Source organism: Nicotiana tabacum, chromosome 4 (assembly GCF_000715075.1).
Source record: "Nicotiana tabacum cultivar K326 chromosome 4, ASM71507v2, whole genome shotgun sequence".
NCBI classification, from domain to species: Eukaryota; Viridiplantae; Streptophyta; class Magnoliopsida; order Solanales; family Solanaceae; genus Nicotiana; species Nicotiana tabacum.
In genome coordinates, this window is record NC_134083.1 from 20,764,086 (window position 1) to 20,784,400 (window position 20,315).

Below are 20,315 nucleotides of genomic sequence, written 5' to 3' on the forward strand. Positions count from 1 at the left end.
GGAACTGCTCGCTGACCAAAATAAAGATAACTATAATTCTGTTATCGTTATAAGTAGTGACATTGAAGCCGCCTCTAAGGCATCAAAGTCTGTCAATCAAAAGATAGAGTAAAGTTATTTTAAGAAGATTGGTATTTTAAGTCTTTTTATTGTGCATACCATGTTTGTAGCATGGTATGCTAAAATTATCTTATGTTAGGTGATTAACTTCCTAATATTATTTGGAATATGTTGAAGAGTATCAATTAATCAATGAAAATTATGCTTATTTCGTATTTCTTTACCCACTGCTTCCTTTACTTTTGGTTTTTATTTTTCGCTTCATGTTCAAAAATATTTTTGCTTCCTTTAACCGCTGGTTCCAAATATTATCGAGCCAAAAGCAATACATATTTTTTATGTATAAATATAGTGAAGTTCTTTTCCTTTTTTTCCCCTCTCTCTCTCCTTCTCGAATCATTTAATAGGAATATTTTTCATATCCCATATTACATTTATGACAAACGAAACTAGTACTATTTGTGATCTTTCCTTTGAAGATTTTGTTGGTACAAGATGTTGGATTTTAGCTTATGACAAATATAATGAATAAAAACAGTAGTGCAAATTGAATAAAAAGTTAAGAAATAATGCATTGTACCCCATTTGAAATACGATGCACACTATACATGAGAAATCTCCTTTATAAATCTATCACTAAATATACCGTTGTTTTAAACAATTGTTAGTTATGGGGTGTATTAAGTATTTGATCTTCCCTCTTTTATTTCCGAGTTTGTATTCCCATTGGTAAAATTCCAAAAACAGGTAATTTTACTTTTGATATTTTGTCACTCAATTGTTTTTCATTTTTAGTAACCATTGACGAACATATTAAGTTAATATTGATTACCTTCTTAGCTCTCTAAATAACATTTTATTTTCATTATAGGTAATTGAATAAGATATGAAAAAAAATACTCCATTAAATAGATGGGAAATTCGATAAATTATATAGTGTAAAATATGGGATGTACAGAAATAATAGTGTGACTAATGATCTGATGTACGTGGGGAAGGAAGACAAGGAGATGTGTATCTCCTAAAGTTAAAGTAAGAATTTGATATGTTTTTGCATATAAGTAGAAGTAAATCAAAAGGGCTTAATTGTTACTCCATTAGAATTTAAACTGTTAGGGGTGGTGTGGTTCGAAGACATTACGTGGGGATAAGTTATAATGAGATTATTTTTTATTGATTGTTTTGTATTGATCTTGTGATTGTCAATATTATTGTTTTATCGTGGGATAACTTATTCTGAGATTACTATTTCATTCTATGATAAGTATAAGTTATCCCAATATTATTTTAATTCAGAAATAACTTTTTTACGATTAGTAATCAAACAAAGAATAAGGCGATAATTTTTTATGACAAAATTATTTTTATTTATCCATAGTACCAAATGATCCGTTACACTGGTTAGTGCGCGGATCTCAATTTTAAATTTCAAAATTGAAACGGATTAAATAAAACCCCATCCTGTTATAGTTGCCCAGCTGGCCCACAGATAACGTGAAAATAAACCCCACTTCAACTTTATTAGTAGCCTCAAGTCCGGATTCTCTGTCAAAGATTGTGGAATTCCCAATCATCTCCTTAATCACTCGATCAAATCTTCATCCATTTTTTGCCCTAATTAGCTGAAATCAATGGCGATTAATTGCAAAGATTTGCCTGAAGATTGCTGGGAACTGATATTCAATCGTCTCCATCACCAATCCGACGTGGAATCATTTTCTTCTGTGTCCAAGCAACTCCTTGCTCTCACCAATCGTCTACGCCTCCACTTATCTGTAATTGACTCCACTCTTCTTATCCACGGTACAATTGCTAAACTCATTCGCCGTTTTCCGAATCTTAAATCGATTGATCTCAGTAATTTTCGTGGTGAACTTGATCATGTTCTTGTTGATCTTGCCAATTCTGTCTCCTATACATCCAATCTTGAACAACTTGAGATCTCTAATCAGAAACAGTTACCCGTCAAGGGTTTGAAGGAATTAGGGCGTAAATTGAAGGATTTGAGGGTTTTGAAGTGTAGCGATCTCGCTCTTTTACGTGATCCTGATTTGTGTGCTATAGCACAGTCGTTTCCGTTTTTGGAAGAGCTTGATATTAGCTATCCTAGGACGAAATTTGATTTCAATTTGATGAACAGAATCGACGGTGATTTGATCGTGACTGATGCTGGGATTGGGGTTTTATCGGTTAATTTGACCAATTTGCGTAAAATCAGTGTTTCTGGGAATCATTTTATTACTGATAATTCCCTTGTTGCTTTGTCTATGAATTGTTTAAATTTACAAGGCATTGAGTTGGAGCATTGCACTTTGATAACTGTAAACGGGATCCTCTCTATGCTACGGGCTTGTGCTGCTTTGAAGTGGATTTCAGTGTCTGAGATTCACATTCCTCGATCAAGTCCCGGTTTTGAATGTTTGGCTACTTGCAGCCGAACTTTACAGACACTCGATGTTTCCTGCTCAACTATTTCGGATGAATTCCTATTCTTGGTAGCCAAGGCTTCTCTCCCTCTATCTAGGCTTTCGCTTTGTGAGTGTACAAATTTCACATTATCTGGTATCTCTTCACTTCTGTGCGCGTACCGATCACTAAAGTTCTTATCTTTGGTTCAAGTAGTTTTCTTGACTGATGAGACTATGAAAGATTTATCCCAATATCTTCAAAGTCTTGTTACCATTAATCTCAGAGAATGTCTGAAATTGACCATTTATACGTTCTTTACGCTTGCAAGAAATTGTCCTTCACTAGAAACCGTTAACATGGAAAATACTTGTTTGGGAATGACGGATTCATTTCATAATGGTGTGAAGAACACAAGGATCAGAGCTGTTATTTTGGCAAATAACTTGTACCTGGATGATGACTCTCTCGCAAAAGTTGCTTTAGTGTGCCCCAACTTGGAGATGCTTGATGTGTCCTCGTGTAGAAATCTTAGAGAGGCAGGTATTGCTTCTGTTCTAGAGGTGTGCAATCAAATGAGGGATTTGCGACTTGATCACTGTTCAATGATTACACATATCGGACAAGGCACTGAATTGCCTAATCTTGAGGTAATCAGTGCAGCTGGTTCAGCGTTAAGTGACAAAGGCCTGGCTATTATTGGGAGCAGATGTTCTCGCCTATTGAAGTTAAACTTGGAGAACTGCAAAGGAGTGACAGCAGATGGCATACATGCATTGGTGAAAAATTGTAAATCATTGCGAGAGATAAACTTGAAGAATTGTCCTCAAGTTAGTATCAGTTCTCTAAATAGTATGGTATTATCGTCATCATCGCTAAGGAGAGTTATTCCGCCTTGTTGCTCTGCTTTTAGTGATAGCTTGAGGGGATTTTACTTGCACCACGGATGTCTAGTGTCCTCAGGCTAGTTTTCCATAAGACAAACTATTAATGGCGTCTCTTTGATTTCAACCATCTTGCATCTCCTTTCCTTTTTGTCAATAGTGTCATATAACACTGATTTTTCTTCTTCTTTGATAATTGTAAATTTTGATCAAAATTAAAATGCCGATGCGATTATTTGACATTGAATATGCAGTATGTCAGTATCTATATAAATTTGTTTTATATCTGCACACAACAATCAAACCTGCTTCCTCCTCAGCAGGGTGCCAAGGGTTAAAGATGAAAATCTTAAGAAAAAGGAGAACTGGACAAATATTCTTTGATAGCTCCGGTGCAGCTTTATTTACGGTTTCATTGTTTTGTATTATTCAAAGATTTTTGCTCTTAAACAGACCAATAGGCAAAGAGTGTTTAAGTTTTAGTTAAACTGTAAAATTCTAAGGCATCCGATGCATCCTGTATTTACCAGTTTTTCTCGTTCTTGTTAACCAAGTCCAGATGATGAATTCTGCCCGATCTTATTCGTTGAAACTGGATCCTCTATAACTGGAAATAAAGGACTAGCCTGCTATCATTATGGATGATCTTTTTTATAAAGTATAATCCTATGATTACGTTTTGATTCTTTAGAATTTTTATGGGTTGGATATTATTTGCATTATTTTTGGTAAAATTATAGGATTAGATACGATTTGATGTAAAACAGGTATAAATTATGTGCTTTAGAAATGCAAATAACATAAGCCAAGCAAATCATTTCCTCTATCTCTATATTTTTATAAATTGCAGAAATTTTAGGGCCATTGTGTTGAGGACTTGCTATACATATTGTATCCAAGACCCTCTCTTAACACATTTCCTCCATCATGATTTATTCCTGGTTTGTGATGGCAGTGATCAGCATTTCTATATATAATTCTGGATATGCTTTACAGTATTTTTTGTAAGCAGTAATCTGTATGAAGTTCAATGTCTCGCCTTCCACTCATCTTTTAGATCAGCATGATCAACACATCTTTCACCTTCATCTAGGACTTCATGCCATTATTTCAAAAGGAACCCTCAGAACTCAAAAGTCTCCTCTCACCCTCTTCCTGGAAGCTAAATACTGCTATGCGAGCCTGCCACTACGCTCCTTTGTTACAGAATTAATGGTCAGAAACTTGCCTTACTTAATCTCTTTCGTGATAAAGGTTCTTACAGAGGTGAAGGCACCCATCTCACATAAAATAGTTAGAAAGCTCACAGGCACCCGGCCTTAAATGTGTTAAGCACGGGGTAGAATGCGTTAAGCATAAAATACCCGATTCGACGTTTCCAGAAAGAAGGGCTCCCAGAGGGTAAGTGATTCGTATTTGATGCTCTTATCGGATTGGGTTTTAAATATTCAGTTTAAATAAGTCGTATCTTGCTCAGACCAATAAATAGAGCTGAGGTTCTAGTTACCGCATATCAGCTACGCTCAATGCGGGATTTCTGTTGGATCAGATCTTTTGGGAAGCTTTTGGACCTAGCGAAAAGGGCTCTAAGCCTTCACGCAAGCAAGCGCGAAGTTGCTAGAAAAGAGTTATACTCAGTCACACTCTTGGAGAAGGCTAATGGTTATCAAGAAAGACTGTGAAGCACATATTTTATGGAATATAGGAAAAGGTAACCTTTTTTTTTGGTGGGATAACTGGACCAATAAAGGAGCTCTTGCCAAGTTAGTTCAACAGGGAAACAAGTCCCAGAAGATAAAAGTGGTTGATTTTATTGGGCACAACCAATGGAAGTTGGATAAACTCGTGATACTCTCCCTTCTAATTTGGTTTCTCATATTCAATCTATCAAGATTTCTCCTGAACAGAAGGATCTTATCTTGTGTCATAAGAAAAGCTATTATCCAAATCGCATTTTTCCTATCTGGCTCGCAAACCCCATTGGATCTTTTTCTAGTAAATCAGCATGGAAAATTTTTAGAAAATCTAGAGGCTCTTCCCTCACTACAGCTAAGATCTGGCACCTTAAACTACCATTTAAAGTATCTTTTCATGTTATGAGATTATTAAATGGTAAGCTTGCAACTGATGACTCTTTGATCACGTTTGGTGTTCATGGGCCCTCAAAATGTTATTGTTGCATCAATAGCAATATGAAAACTACAAACCATTTATTTTGTGATGGTGATGTGGCTCTAAAAGTTTGAAAATATTTTCAAGATGCTTGTGGATTGTCTATTAACTCTGGTGGTGGTATTCGGGCCAAATTCACCAGATGGTGGCTCATCAAACCACAAAACAAAGTTCATGACATGTTATTGCAATGTCTCCCCTCTGTTATTTGTTGGGAAATATGGAAATATAGATGTACCTACAAATATGAGGGTATCGGAAGTTCAATTCATAGAATCATTGATCAAATTACCTACTTGATGCAATTGTTGCTTTCTACTGAATTTCCTTCTCTGCCTTTTATGTCTTCTTTCCCAAGGATATGTCAATTGGTAGACATAATCAAACCTCAACTACACATTCTTCCTGTGAGATGGAATAAACCGATTGACGGGAAATTCAAATTAAATGTTGATGATTGTAGCAAAGGAAACCCAGGTAATGCAGGAGGTGGAGGGGTGGTAAGAGATCATCTCGGACGTTTGATCATGACTTTTACTGTTTATTTTGGTAGTTGCTCAAACAATTCAGCTGAAGCTCAAGCAATCAAAACTGGAGTTAGATGGTGCTTAGATCATGGCTTTAACAGGTTGACAGTTGAGTCGGACTCTCTTATTGTTATCCAGATGATAAGTGAAGAAATTTTTACTACTTGGCATATAAAGGATGAGATCTCAGCGATTCAAGCAATGAACCTAATTGGAAATTTTCATTATATTCACACACTCAGAGAAGGTAACATCCCAGCAGACCTCCTAGCTAATATAGCTGAAGTGGAGAGGAAGAGTCAGTTCTTCACTGAGGCTATAAATCTTCCAAGGCAGATTATATCCTTATTGAAGAATGATGAGAAAGGGATGCCAAATTTCAGAATCAGAGTAAGAAAGAGGACCTTTATTTTTTATCCAAGCTGACTGATCTTTCTTGGTTCCTTTGTTTTGTGAGCTAATTTTGTGAGCTAATATGTTTGAGGAGCAACCTCCTAATTCTTGTTGGACTAGTCAAATTATAATGGATGGACTTAGTCAATCCCAGCTTTACTCTGGGTGATTTGGTTTATGCCCCCCTCTATGTACATCTTGACTTATCAATGCATTCTCCAGTGGGGAGCTTTTCTTGTTTAAAAAAAAAGAAAAAGAAAAACCCTCAGTTGGCTTGATATGCAGATTCTGCTTGGACCTTGGTGGGAAAATATAGTAGCCGATTAAAATGTGTAATGAAAGTGTATGCATCAACGGAGCAAAGAGAGTTATGGTATTCACGTAATATGATCGACTATTATATGAAATAGTTACATTTTATCTCAAACTCAGAAGGAATGAGGGTTGGCCCCAAAGAATCGGACATTGAAGAAACCTGTCAGAAAAGAATGTTACTGCAACTAATGAGTTAGGATCTCTAACCTACGGTTGACATCTTCTCAAGAAAAAAATCACAGATCCTAACTACCCTCAGTATCTTCAGGACTAGAAACCTGCGTAAGCACGCTCTGTGTGGCAAGAGGCGGAGGAATGTCCTTAGTTACATCTGACTCCATAAATCATACTATAACAGGGTTAGCCCTTACAAGCTATAGATGCTTCTCATTATACTTGTCTTCCTTTGCTGGAGGATGCCCGTGTTATGCTTTACTATATCAGTTCACCCCACAAAGAATTTCAGAGCTGGAATCCTCACCAAATGGAATATTGAGGTCTGGGAGTACAAATTTAGACTCCAGAGATGTGACATCTTGCTGCTCTTCCAGATATGATGGCAATATTGAGACCTTGTTTGCAGCTTTTTCCCGGAAGATGGGAATGACTGGATTACTTGGTAGGACCTCTTGCTGATACTGAACCAAACTCCCATCATATGCAACAGGTCTACCTCTTTCATTTGCCTGCTGAGGGTGCAAATCAAGCTGGAGAAAAGGACATCAAGTTAGTATACAATTTTTATTCTTCCATTCTTTCTTGATCTGTAGCGGAGATAAAGTAGGTAATCCTTGCTTATTCTTAGAAAATTCATCAAGAAAATCCATCCACATTAATGTTTAAACTAACATTCATCATTTATGCTACCATTAACTGCTGTTGATTCCCTTGCGAGGATAAAATTAATCAGTCCAAAAGAGTGGTGTGCATGAAATATCAAGGTTGCCTACAATATCATACAGTGCAAAATAGACCAGCCAAACAGATTACCGAATTTTACCTTCATTCTTTTCAGGTTTTGATTTGTATCCCTTTGTTTCTCCAAATTGGTGCGTACCAAAGCTAATTCCTGCATAGAGTGGAGTTAATTCAGGAACTTAAACACAATTCCACTATAAGGATAGCTAATCACAACAGCCAAGAAGAATACCTTCTTCAATTGCTTTCTTTCCTTAATTAGCAAGATCTCCTCTTCTTTCAGTTCGGTCAATGTCTGCTTGTCAGAGAAAGTGAAATAGGAAAAAATGAATAGGTAATTTTGTAGTCCTGGGATATTTGAAATGGAACATGTTTCATAGGGGGTCAGGCGCTTAATAAAAATCAAAGTAAAAGAAATGAAGCGACAGGTATTCCTTCAAACTTTCTTGCATATACAATGTTATACTTGCGATGAACTATTCTATCTTAATTAATAACTTAGTCGAGGGTTTACCCTAACCTTTTTCTTTCTTGATCTCTTGCTGGTGGTAGCATCACTAGTACTGTTAACCTGAAAGTCAAGCAAAATCAGTAAATGAATGATCTGTCCACCAAAAGCGCGCTCACTTTCAAGAAAATATAGTGTATAATAATTTTCTACAAAGAGAAAATATATATGAAAGGCATGTCGAGGGGTTTTAGATGGAAGGGGAACAAATTTTACTGCATACAATATTTAACAAACTATATCATGTCTTTAAAACATTAATCACAATGTAAACCAAAAACTGTTTGGGACAATCTGCTACCAACATGCAATCCTTATCCAACCGACTAAAGGAAGCTGAACCCATATATAATCAACAAATTTATCAGACAAAAAGCATAAGAAATGGGGGTAAATAGAGAAACTAAATTCATAATTTAACATATTATGTTTTCAACAATATCTGTGATATTAATTCCTACATTAAGGTCCCAGGAAGTAATATAAATAGGGACGGTAACTTCTTAATGAGCTAGAGACAGATTTGTGAAAGGACCACAAAGTTAAAATTCTTAGGGACGTTCTCCCATTAGAAGTTAGCTATAACACCCCTACGACTACTTTTTACACATGCAATTCTAATGAACCCCTTCACTAAAAAACACTTCTTTGACTGAATACTTTTCACTTCTACAGCTGCCACTTCTTGATTAGCTCGCCAAGTAATGGTAAAGGTAAAACATTTATGCTACAATAAGGAGCTGTCAAGCCTCTATAACCTCTTAAATTAATTAATTAACTACAAGAAAAGTTTGGTTGTCTAACTTTTTTGACTGCGGCAGAAGGTTGTGTGTAAGCTGTACATATTTTAACAATTTCTGATATTTGTCTTACACGTAGCTTTAGTCTTTAGCTATAACCTTAGTAATATCACATGAAACAATTGACTACGTACATTTGTAAGGTGTCCCAAAATATTCGTTCTCATTTTCTGTCCACCAAATGGAATTTAGATTGAGGGTGTGAATAAAACGACAAGCTCATACGGGTAGATAACTAGATTCTGACCCCTGAAACCGCACTTTAAGCTCTCTCTACATCTAACTCCACTAGATCATTTCCTCCGCTTTCCACGACTACAATTTATAATAAACTGCTTAATCAGTAACAAACACTACTACCAAACTGAACGCATACCTATTTGCCGCGAACACACGCCATCCTTTTTACTCATCATCTAAATTCCGAACCACTCCCTTTTCTCCAAAAAATACAAAATTCAAATAGTAAAAAGACTTTAACGCCCCCACTAATCAGTCACTTGGGAAAACAAAAGTAACGAAAACGAGGACAAAAAGGGGTTTGACTAATGGAGGAGGTGGCTATAGTGGGGCTAATGCTTCTTTTGCAATTCAGTACCAAATCCAATGGTTCAAAAGAGAACCGACCCCGACAAGGACTGGGGACATCTGTTTGGTCACTACATCAGGTCGGCTTAATTAAAGGGTAGTTCAGTCATTTAAGGACTACAAAAGTGTGACACGAAGACGCACACAATAATGGGGAGGTTCGGCTGGTGAGCAGAAAAGTGTGTGAGAGAGAAAAAACGTGAAGAGTCATTCAATCTTGTGCGTCTGACAACATACGTTGAAGTAAAGTCACCACTTTTCTCCTCCTGGTAAATATTCATTTTAATAAAGATATATAAGCTACAGTAATTTAGAATATGGAAAGTCCGGAGATTTATAATATGGCAGGGCACTTTGGTCAACACGCGTCGAATTAAACGGAGCCACCGTCTGCCCACCGGAAACCTTTTAAATTATACTCCGCTAATCGGATAAATTGACACAAATGGTTTTTTCCAACTGAAAAAACGGTGACAGGTGATGAGACCAATGAAACCACGTCTAACTATTGCTTCCAATATGGACGCGTTGAAAAGAATAATCCTGATTTTGGAAGCGAATTATAATCACGAGGAACGAATCGAATGACACGCCATATTTTTTAATTTTTTTTTCAAGTGAAGAACTTCACGTCAACGAACAACTCACCACAACCACCACACACCAACTCACTCAAACTCCGCCATCCACCGTAAAACAAACACGCAATGGATAAACTAATTTTATAACAGTACATGAAGCACACGCACATAAAGAGAGAGTGAGGAACAAACATACGAACCTTAGATCTCGTGCTACTGGGAGTTTTGAAAGGAAGAGGAGGTCCGCTGGACTCTTCGCAACCACCATCAACGGCGCCACCACTACCTCCACCACCTCCACCGCTGACAGAGGTGGCGCCACTCCAGGATAAAGGAGTAGTGGGGCTGGCACGTGGAGCCGGCTTCTTAGCATTAACAGAAACCGGTCTAGACCGGCGTTGACGCACAGTCCACTCAAGCGGTAAACCTGTCTTCTTTGACTTGGACGGAGACGGATTGACCTGGTTGAGACGCAACAGCAACTCAGCAACCACAGTGTCATCCATTATAGCCGCTGTAAGCCACTCCTCTTCAGTCATGGCTATGTTTTTCTTCAGTGGAAAGGGTAGAAAAAGAAAAGAGTAGGAGAGGTTGGAAAAGGACAAAGTGTAGGAGAAGGCAGAAGGAAGATGAGAGAGGAATGGAATGAGATTGTGGGGATAGTGGTGGCAAAGGCAAAGAAAAATCGGAAAGAGAAAGTAGCTACATTAAAAATAATAAATGAGCAGTATGACATGAAAGAAGTTATATATATACATATACTAACTAATTAATTATGTGAATACCGAAGTGCGTGTATGTGTATAAAATGTTTAAGGCATGTACATTATCCTCATGTTCTACTATGTATAGGATTATATTAGATTTATTATTATTGTTGTTGTATAATCTGAATAAAAAATATTTTTATATTATTAATATAATTTGACATAATATGAAAATTTCTTTTTATTTTTAGAAGATTAAATATTTTATAAATAATAATTATTTTTAGTTAATTTGATTGTGTAAATTATTTTTAAAAAAGATAGTGTGCAAAAGTGTATACATACGCCAATTGACACGCACACTTGTGTTGGTGTTGAATGGAAGGCAACAATTTGGAAATGGGATGGACTTATGGCTTCTTTTTAATTCTCTTTTCTCTACATAAAATAAGCGATATTGGGACCCACCATTGACACATGGCGCTGAGCCGGTGCTTTTGATGATGGGGATTTTGTGAGAGTGTGTACTTTGTGGTAACTGAGGAATCACGCGCGAGGGGACGAGAGTGGTAGAGAAAGTGAGAGTGGGGGATGGGAGAATGGTGATGTTGTCTATTTGAGGGTTGAGGTGGTGTTATCTGTGAGAGTGGGGACCTAATTGGCTGGTTTTATGCGTACATGATGCCGCGTATGACACTCTCCTTCTTCTTATGGTTACTTCCAAGTTCCATCCAATGAAAAGTTACCTTATCTAAATTTTCTGAAATTTTTAAGAAGACTGATTTTAAACTTACATAATAAACATATTCTAATTTTCAAACATTATAATAATGCTTTTACATTTTTAAAATTACTCTTCTATTGCTTTGTAATCTTCACTAGTAACTGGCACAATGTTGTGCTCAAAAACATTACCACTTGTCGCAACTCTGTTATCCATTCATTACTTTCCTTATCAATTCAAGTGAACTTTGACTTTTTTATGAAAGATCAATCTAAGAATAATATGTCGCGGACTCAACATAGCTCATGATTCATGAGATTAAGAATTAATCAAGATCATATGAGATAAATAATTTATACCTTAACGAATGTGGGATAATTTAACAAAAATATTTATCTTCATAGGGTATTTAAACTAAATCAAACTATTTAGCTTTACAAATCTCAAAGTAAAGTGAATTTGTGTATATCATTTAGTCATTATTAAGTGATAAAGACATATATCTTGCATTTATTTTTTTATTTTGTTTGCATAAATATCAATTATAAGTATTTTCTTTTTCTTTTACATGGGTCTCAATAATATATAACAAACCCCTGAAAGTAGTTATAATATACAATCGTGGTATGATCAATTGCTTTCAGATTCGGACGAGCTTAAACACAAGGAACGAATTCAAGTTTGATCCATAGAAAAGATGTCAAAGGGCAGAAGCATGGTACTTGCCTGTCTGAAGAGGTGTGCCTACTTTACTTCTTTTACCTTTAAATATAGTATTTCCAAATTCATTATTAACTCAAGCATCATGCCGTATCACGTGATGGCTGGTTTTATTTAGCAGAAAGAGAAGATTAATGTGATGAAGAAGAAACAATACAATACTTAATAATGAACGGATTCAAAATTTAAATTTAATCTAATAAATTTAATTTTATTCTGAACTTATTGTATCGGTTAAAATTATATGTTTAATCTTATATTAATTAAGATTTTTGTAGAATTTTAAATATATATTTATACTCCTTATTAAATATTCAAATGAAGTACATCCGCCTGTGCTCCTAACTAGTATAGTTACTCAACACAGCAAAGGGAAAGGTCAAACAAAACAAAATATTACTGCGAGAGAGCGCCATTTCCCCTTGGTGACGTCCACTAGTACTGTTTTACTATCTTCCCAGTTCCCATTCGACTTTGAATTGAAGAATCCCAAGATTCACAAAACTTTCAAGTATCGAAGTAATTAGATGAGATTAAGAGCGTGTATGATTGGTTTGAATCAGCTTTTTTTCAATAAAATCAAATTAATTATACCGGTTAATTAAATTAATAAATCAAATAAAACAAAACATAGCGATTCTATCACATTCTCCGTAGCAAAATTGGATAAGATGCCATATTACGAGTTTGAAGACCATTTCTTTCTAGTTGATTCTTCTTAATTTTTCGCTAACTATGTAAACAAATATGAGTAAATTAGGGAAAGGCAAAGAATACTAGCAAATTCATGTTCTGTATTTCCTTCTGTCCAAATAGAACGTTATCCGAACTCAAGATTCAACCATAAGAAAAACTCTCTATATAATGTTCATGTGATCAAATAAAAAACCCTTGTCTCCTAGTAGGTACAGTCAAACCTCTCTATAACAGTCGCGTTTGTTTCGATATTTTCTGAATGTTATAGTGAAGTGTGTTATAGATGACATATATAATAACATAACATAAAATATCGGTCCGAAAAAATTTGCTTTTATAGTGAATGACTATTATATATGGATGCTGCAATAGAGAGATCTAACCATAAGCGAATCCAGGATTTCTAGTTAATTGGTTTCTACAATGATCTCAAGTTAATATACAATAGTTTATGGGTTCACAATATAATATTTTTAGATATTTAATGAATTACTTAGTATAGAGAAAATGATTTGAAATGAGTAATTAATGTTGTTGATATAACAGGAAAAAGGAAATTGTCTTCTCTTGATATGCTAAAAGTGACAAGTAAAAGTGGAAATCTATTTTTAGAATATTGGATAAGTAAAAGTGAACGAAAAAAATACACGATATGAATAAAAGTTATTGGGTTCCGGTGAACCCAGTCTTCGTTCTCTAGATCAGCCCCTGAATCTAACTGTACTACTTTCTTCGTCCTAATATATGTTTTACTTTTATTTTTAGTTTGTTTAAAGAAAATATATTTAGAAATACTTTAATTTTAAAATTCTCATTTCAGCGTTAATGAGATAATCTACAACCATAAATGTTTGTATCTTGTTTTAAACCATAAATTTTAAAATTCTTTCTAATTTTCTTAATTTCAGTGTTCAATCAAACGAAAGCCCCCATAAATTGAAGCAGAGGAAGTAACAAATACTCTCTGTTTTTGCAGATAATGTATAAACTAAAATTGATTAAGACAGACAAGTGACTGTGAGTGGTTAGGAATGAAAGGCGTGTGTTATGACGAAGTGAAAATGGGGAATGGGAGGCATAAAGATGCCAATTTATTGCCAAACTGAAGAGAGAATTAGGATAGGAACGTAGGCATAAGATTAAATTGTTGACAACAAATGCTACCAAAACTGCTACCCTTTTATGATTCGGACTTGGGAGCGTGCTACTCACACACTCTTCATGCCCCTCCACGTATTTGCGAGGCCCATTCTTATTTTTTATTGATTACTAGTGTTAAATTTCGTACTTTCTATATTTCAACAAGATATTATTACTCACTACGCTTCCCTTTTATGAATTGCCGCGTGACTACCATTGTCTCCCTCCTCCCACGCTTCTTATATCTTTGTGTATGCAATTTGGGGTGGAGTATGAAAGTACGGTTTGGTTTATTTATTTTTAATTTTGTAATATTAATATTCAAACCAAATTAAAGTATTTATAGTTCGATTCGGTTATTTTCGATTTAATTTTTCGACTATTAACTGTGCAAGATTTTTATCTGTTGACTCACATAGACCTCTGAGCTGAATAAAGACCAACAGCAGGAGCATAACCATTAAACTTAGCAGATCGAACAACACTAAAAAGAGCGTCTTCTGCTACTGGAGAAGTTCGAAAGCATGGTATTGCAGAAGGGTCACCACGGCCCAAATGAATGATTGGCTTCCTCACATTCTCTTCTTTAAGACTTTCCATTATTGTTTCAAGAACAGTGTTTACCCGAAAAATGGATAGAATTGAATTTGTACGTAGTTCTAAGGGTATGTGGTATAACTTGACACAAATCGTAAGAGTAAATAAGAATATCGAATATTGACTGTAAGGATAATAAAATAAGCAAAGTTGAAAAGAAGATGATTTATGGATTAAGCAAGATGAATCAATCTTATGAAGCTAAAAAAAGGATAATTCTTCAATATGGGAGTGTATGATATCTGAGTTACAATGTATGCCTAAACTCTGTCCTTGTAGGAATATAGCCATCCCTCTTCTAGTGTAGGGATCCTACTTTAGATATAATTAAAAATACATAGTGAGGAACCCATGATAAATCAGCTTTTCCTTAATTCCTGTTGAGATTCTTTCCCTTAGTGCGGTTGTAACGGCTCTTGTCTACGAGCTCGATCTTGATCGGACTCGATATTGGTACTTATTGGTCGGTTTTTAGTTTTAGAGCTAGATGCGGGTTTGAGCTCGATGTTGACGTGGGGCCCAGTATTAGGCCGGTATTGGTTGGCCTTTGGCCCTTAAGCTCGATTCCACCGCTTCTCATCATAGTTCGATTTGGACCCGAGATCGATAATGACTTCGAGCTCGGTATTTAATATGTCCCTGAAACTCAAAGCTCGTTTGTGCCTTCTTCGGATCTCATCTCGATATTATGAAGACTTTCTTCAGTCCATTATGTTCCTGTCACGACCCAATTTCACCTATAGGTCGTGATAGCGCCCAACACTACATTTAGGCAAGCCAACCAGTAATTTAAAATAACCAAGAAAATAAGCAACTCTTAATTCAACCAATGTGTGTGCCAAGACTTGATGTCACAAATGTATGAGCATTCTAGTAGATTATACAAAACCTCAAATACTGTCTGAAATAAAAATAGACATAATATAAATATAATAAGGGACACTTGTAGCTGCAGAATGGCTCAGAAAGGCAGCTCACTACTATGCCTTTGGATAACGTGGGTGTAAGGCGATAGGTCCCCCACTAGTACTTGCCTCAGGTCCTGCACAAAAAAAGTGCAGCAAGTATAGTATGAGTACGTAAACAACGTGTACCCAATAAGTATTAAGCCTAATCTCAAAGTGATAGAGATGAGATGACCGACTTTGACACTCACTATGGGTCAATAATAAAAATTGAAATAAAACTAGAATATCTAAATCAGCATGATTCACAGAATTTACAATAATTTATTTAACCAATAGAAATAATTAAATTCCTTCAAATGCAACAATTCTCAATATATTAATTAAATTCCAATAAATTTCTAAATTTATCAATTAGCCTCATTTACAGGAATAACAATAATTCTTTAACAAGCAGGAATAATAATTCTTTAAATTCCAAAGATTTTTAATTTATCAATTAGCTTCAAAAACTATAATAAACTATCAAAGTATCGTGTAATTATTATTATTAAGCACGATTTCTGCCGAGGTCATACGACCCGATCCAGAATGTCGTGTACACTGCCGAGGGACGTGCGGCACGATCCATAGATGCATCTATCCTGCCGAGGCGTTTGGTCCGCTCCACAATAAAGGAGGACATTTTCTTATGTACCTCCGGAATGAGAGTATATTTATTATAAGATAAATTCAGGAGGACGAACAATTTCTCTTAACAATTAATTAATTTAAACAGAAAATCAAGTATATGAGATTTTCATCCTTTAATATTTTTATCTAAATAATTCACAATATATTCATATATATTAATTAATATTAATTAAACAAAGAATACAATTTACATAAGTAATTCATGCTTTGAGTTCTAAACTACCCAGACTTTAGCATTAATAGTAGTTATGCACGGACTCTCGTCACCTCGTGTGTACGTAGCCCCCACAATTAGCAACAATTATTTAATTTTAATCCCCTATGAGGTAATTTCTCCCTCACAAGATTAGACAAGAGACTTACCTCGTCTTGCTCCAATTTAATCCACTAGTAGGCCTTTTCCTCGATTATCCAACTTCGATTGGCTCGAATCTAACTAAAAAATAATTCGATGCAATCACTAAAATTTATAGGAATCAATTCTATAAGGAAATACTATATTTTCAATAAAAATTTCGAAATTAATTAAAAATTCGTTTGTGGGGCCCACATCTCGAAATTCAGCAAAAGTTATGAAATCCCATAACCCATTCAATTACGAGTCCAACCATACTAGTTTCACTCAAATCTGACTCTGAATCGATACCGAAATCTCAAAAATGCGTTTCTAAAAATTTCCTAAATTTCAATCTCAAAACACTAATTAAATGGTGAAAACAATGATATATTTGTGTATATAGACCAAATCCGAGTTAGAATCACTTATCCCAATATCTTTCCTTGAAAATCTATCCAAAATCGCCTCTCCTCAAGCTCCAATTTGTTAAAAATGGCGAATGAGACGAATGCCCTCTTTTAAAATTCTGCGAGGCAGCTTTCGGAACTGGGCCTCGATCGTTGCTTCGATCGTGGCCTCAATCATGGGCTTCGGTCATGGCCTCGAGCCCGGGACTCGATCATGGCATCAAGCATGTGCCTTCGATTGTGACCCTCGATCTTGGGTCTCGATCCTGACCCTCGAGCCTTGCCTTCGATCATGGCCCTCGAGCTAGACCTTCGATCGTGGCTTCGATCACAAGCTCGAGCCTGAGCCTCGTCAACCCTGAGCTAGATACCTGGGCTCGATATATGGGCTCGATCACAGCCCAGAATATCCAACAGAAGAGGAAAAATTGCAGCAGTTGTTTAAGTCCAACTTTAGATCCGTTAACCATCTGAAACTCACCCGAGGCCCTCGGGACCTCAACCAAATATACCAACAAGTCCGAAAATATCATACGAACTTATTTGAAACCTCAAATCACATAAAACAACGCTAAAATCACGAATTATGCTCCAATTCAAGCTTAATGAAACTTAGAATTTCCAACTTCTACATTCGATATCGAAACCTATCAAATCAACTCCGATTGACCTCAAAATTTGCACACAAGTCATAAAGGACATAATGGAGCTATGCAAATTTTCAGAACTGGATTTCGACTATGGTATCAAAAGTCAACTCCCCGGTTAAACTTCCAAACTTAAATTCTTGTTTTAGCCATTTCAAGCATAATTTCACTACGGACTTCCAAATAAAATTCCAATCATGCTCCTAAGTCCAAAATCACCATACGGAGCTGTTGGAATTATCAAAATTCTATTCCGGGGTCGTTTGCACATAATTCGACATTCGGTCATTGTTTGAACTTAAACTTTTAATTTTTTATCAAAATTCCATATCTTGGGCTAGGGACCTCAGAATTTGATTACGGGCATATGCCCAAGTCCCAAATCACGATACGGACATACCGGAAATATCAAAATACTTATCCGAGTCCGTTTGCTCAAAATGTTGACCAAAGTCAACCCAGTTGAGTTTTAAAGCTCTAATTCACATTTTAATTCATTTTCACATAAAAACTTTCTGGAAAATTTTACGGACTGCGCACGCAAGTCGAAGAATGATAAATAGTATTTTCGAGGTCTTAGAACACAGAATTAATTATTAAATTTAAAGATGATATTTTGGGTCATCACATTCTCCACCTTTTAAACAAACGTTCGTCCTCGAACGGGTTTAGAATTATACCTGAAGTGCTGAATAAGTGTGGATATCTGCTCCGCATGTTTTTCTCGGCCTCCCAAGTCGCCTCCTTGACTGGTTGTCCCCTCTACTAGACTTTAACTGCAGAAATCCTCTTGGACCTCAACTGGCGAACCTGTTTATAAACAATGGCAACTGACTCCTCTTCATAACCCAAGCTATTATCAAGTTGAACTGTGCTGAAGTCTAACACATGTGATAGGTCGGCATGATACTTCCGGAGCATAGATACATGAAAATCCGGATGAACTCCCGATAGGCTGGGAGGCAATGCAAGCTCATAAGCAACCTCCCCAACTCGTCTCAATACCTCAAATGGACCTATAAACCTTGGGCTCAATTTCCCCTTTTTCCCAAACCTTATGATTCCCTTCATCAACGAAACCTTCAAAAGAACTTTTTCACCTACCATAAATAATAAATCACGCGCTTTCTGATCCGCGTAACTCTTCTGTCTGGACTGCGCTGTACGGAGTCGCTCCTGAATCAACTTTACCTTTTCCCAAGCATCCTTCACCAAATTAGTACCATATAACTTAGCCTCACTGGGCTCAAACCACCCGATGGGCGAACGACATCGCCGACCATATAAAGCCTCAAATTGAGCCATCTCGATGCTGGATTGGTAACTGTTATTATAAGCAAACTCGGCCAAAGGGAAGAAACGATCCCACTGATCTCCAAAGTCAATCACATATGCCCTGAGCATATCCTCCAAAATCTGAATTGTCCGCTCTGACTGTCCGTCGGTCTGCGGATGAAAGGTTGTGTTGAGCTCTACACGGGTCCCCAATTCACTTTGTACTGCTCTCCAGAAATGTGAAGTAAACTAAGGGCCTCTATCTGATATGATAGAAATTGGCACACTATGCAACCAAACTATCTCGTGAATATATATCTGGGCCAACCTCTCTGAAGTATACGTAGTCACAACAGGAATAAAGTGTGCCGACTTGGTCAACCTGTCAACAATGACCCAAACTGCATCAAACTTCGGCAAGGTCCGCGACAACCCAACTACAAAGTCCATAGTGATGCGTTCCCATTTTCACTCTGGTATAATCATCTGCTGAAGTAGGCCACCTGGCCTCTGGTGCTCATATTTAACTTGTTGACAATTTAGACACCTAGCCACATACTCAACTATGTCCTCTTTCATTCGTCTCCACCAATAATGCTACCTCAAATCACGATACATCTTTATAGCACGTGGATGAATAGAATATCGAGAACTATGTGCTTCCTCTAGGATCTTTTTCCTCAGTCCATCCACATTAGGAACACATAGACGATCCTGGAGTTGCAGAACACCATCCGCTCCAATAGTAACTTCCTTGGCACCACCCCGTAGTACCATTTCTCGAGTAACCATTAAGTGTGGATCATCATACTGGTGAGCCTTGATCTGCTCAAATAGTGAAGATTGAGCTACAACACATGCAAGAACTCGACTGGGTTCTGAAATATCCAGCCGCACAAGTCTGTTGGCCAAGGACTGAATATGTGAATCCAATGGCCTCTCCTCTGCTGAAATGAAAGCTAAACTACCCAATACTCTCCGCCTTTCTACTCAAGGCGTCTACAACCATATTTGCTTTGCCCGGATGATCTAGGATAGTAATATCATAATCTTTTAGTAACTCAAGCCATCTACGCTGTCTCAGATTTAGGTCCATCTGCTTGAACAAATTTTGCAAACTGTGATGATCGGTGTAAACTTCAGAAGACACCCCATAAAGATAAGGCCTCCAAATCTTAAGAACGTGAACAATCGCAGCTAACTCCAAATCATGTACTGGATAATTCTTCTCGTGGGACTTCAGCTGGCGTGAAGCATATGCAATAACTCGCCCTTCCTGCATCAGCACATAACCCAAGCCAACGCGTGAAGCATC

At 36.6% G+C, this 20,315-nt stretch overlaps 2 protein-coding genes across 2 annotated transcripts; one reads left to right on the top strand and one right to left on the bottom strand.

The window, feature by feature from the left end:
- The first annotated feature begins 1,569 nt into the window (after window positions 1–1,569).
- Window positions 1,570–3,617, top strand: LOC107802882 (uncharacterized). Its single transcript, XM_016626459.2, has one exon. It carries the CDS (start codon window positions 1,692–1,694, stop codon window positions 3,432–3,434), a length of 1,743 nt encoding a protein of 580 aa, XP_016481945.2. The 5' UTR covers window positions 1,570–1,691; the 3' UTR covers window positions 3,435–3,617.
- Window positions 3,618–6,788: 3,171 nt separating this feature from the next.
- LOC107802881 (uncharacterized) lies at window positions 6,789–11,044 on the bottom strand. The gene is made up of 5 exons (XM_016626458.2): window positions 10,353–11,044; window positions 8,196–8,246; window positions 7,908–7,970; window positions 7,758–7,826; window positions 6,789–7,464 (listed from the first exon to the last, which is right to left on the bottom strand). The coding sequence occupies exons 1-5, from the start codon at window positions 10,689–10,691 to the stop codon at window positions 7,198–7,200; spliced, it is 789 nt and encodes a 262-aa protein (XP_016481944.1). The 5' UTR covers window positions 10,692–11,044; the 3' UTR covers window positions 6,789–7,197.
- Between the last annotated feature and the right edge of the window lie 9,271 nt (window positions 11,045–20,315).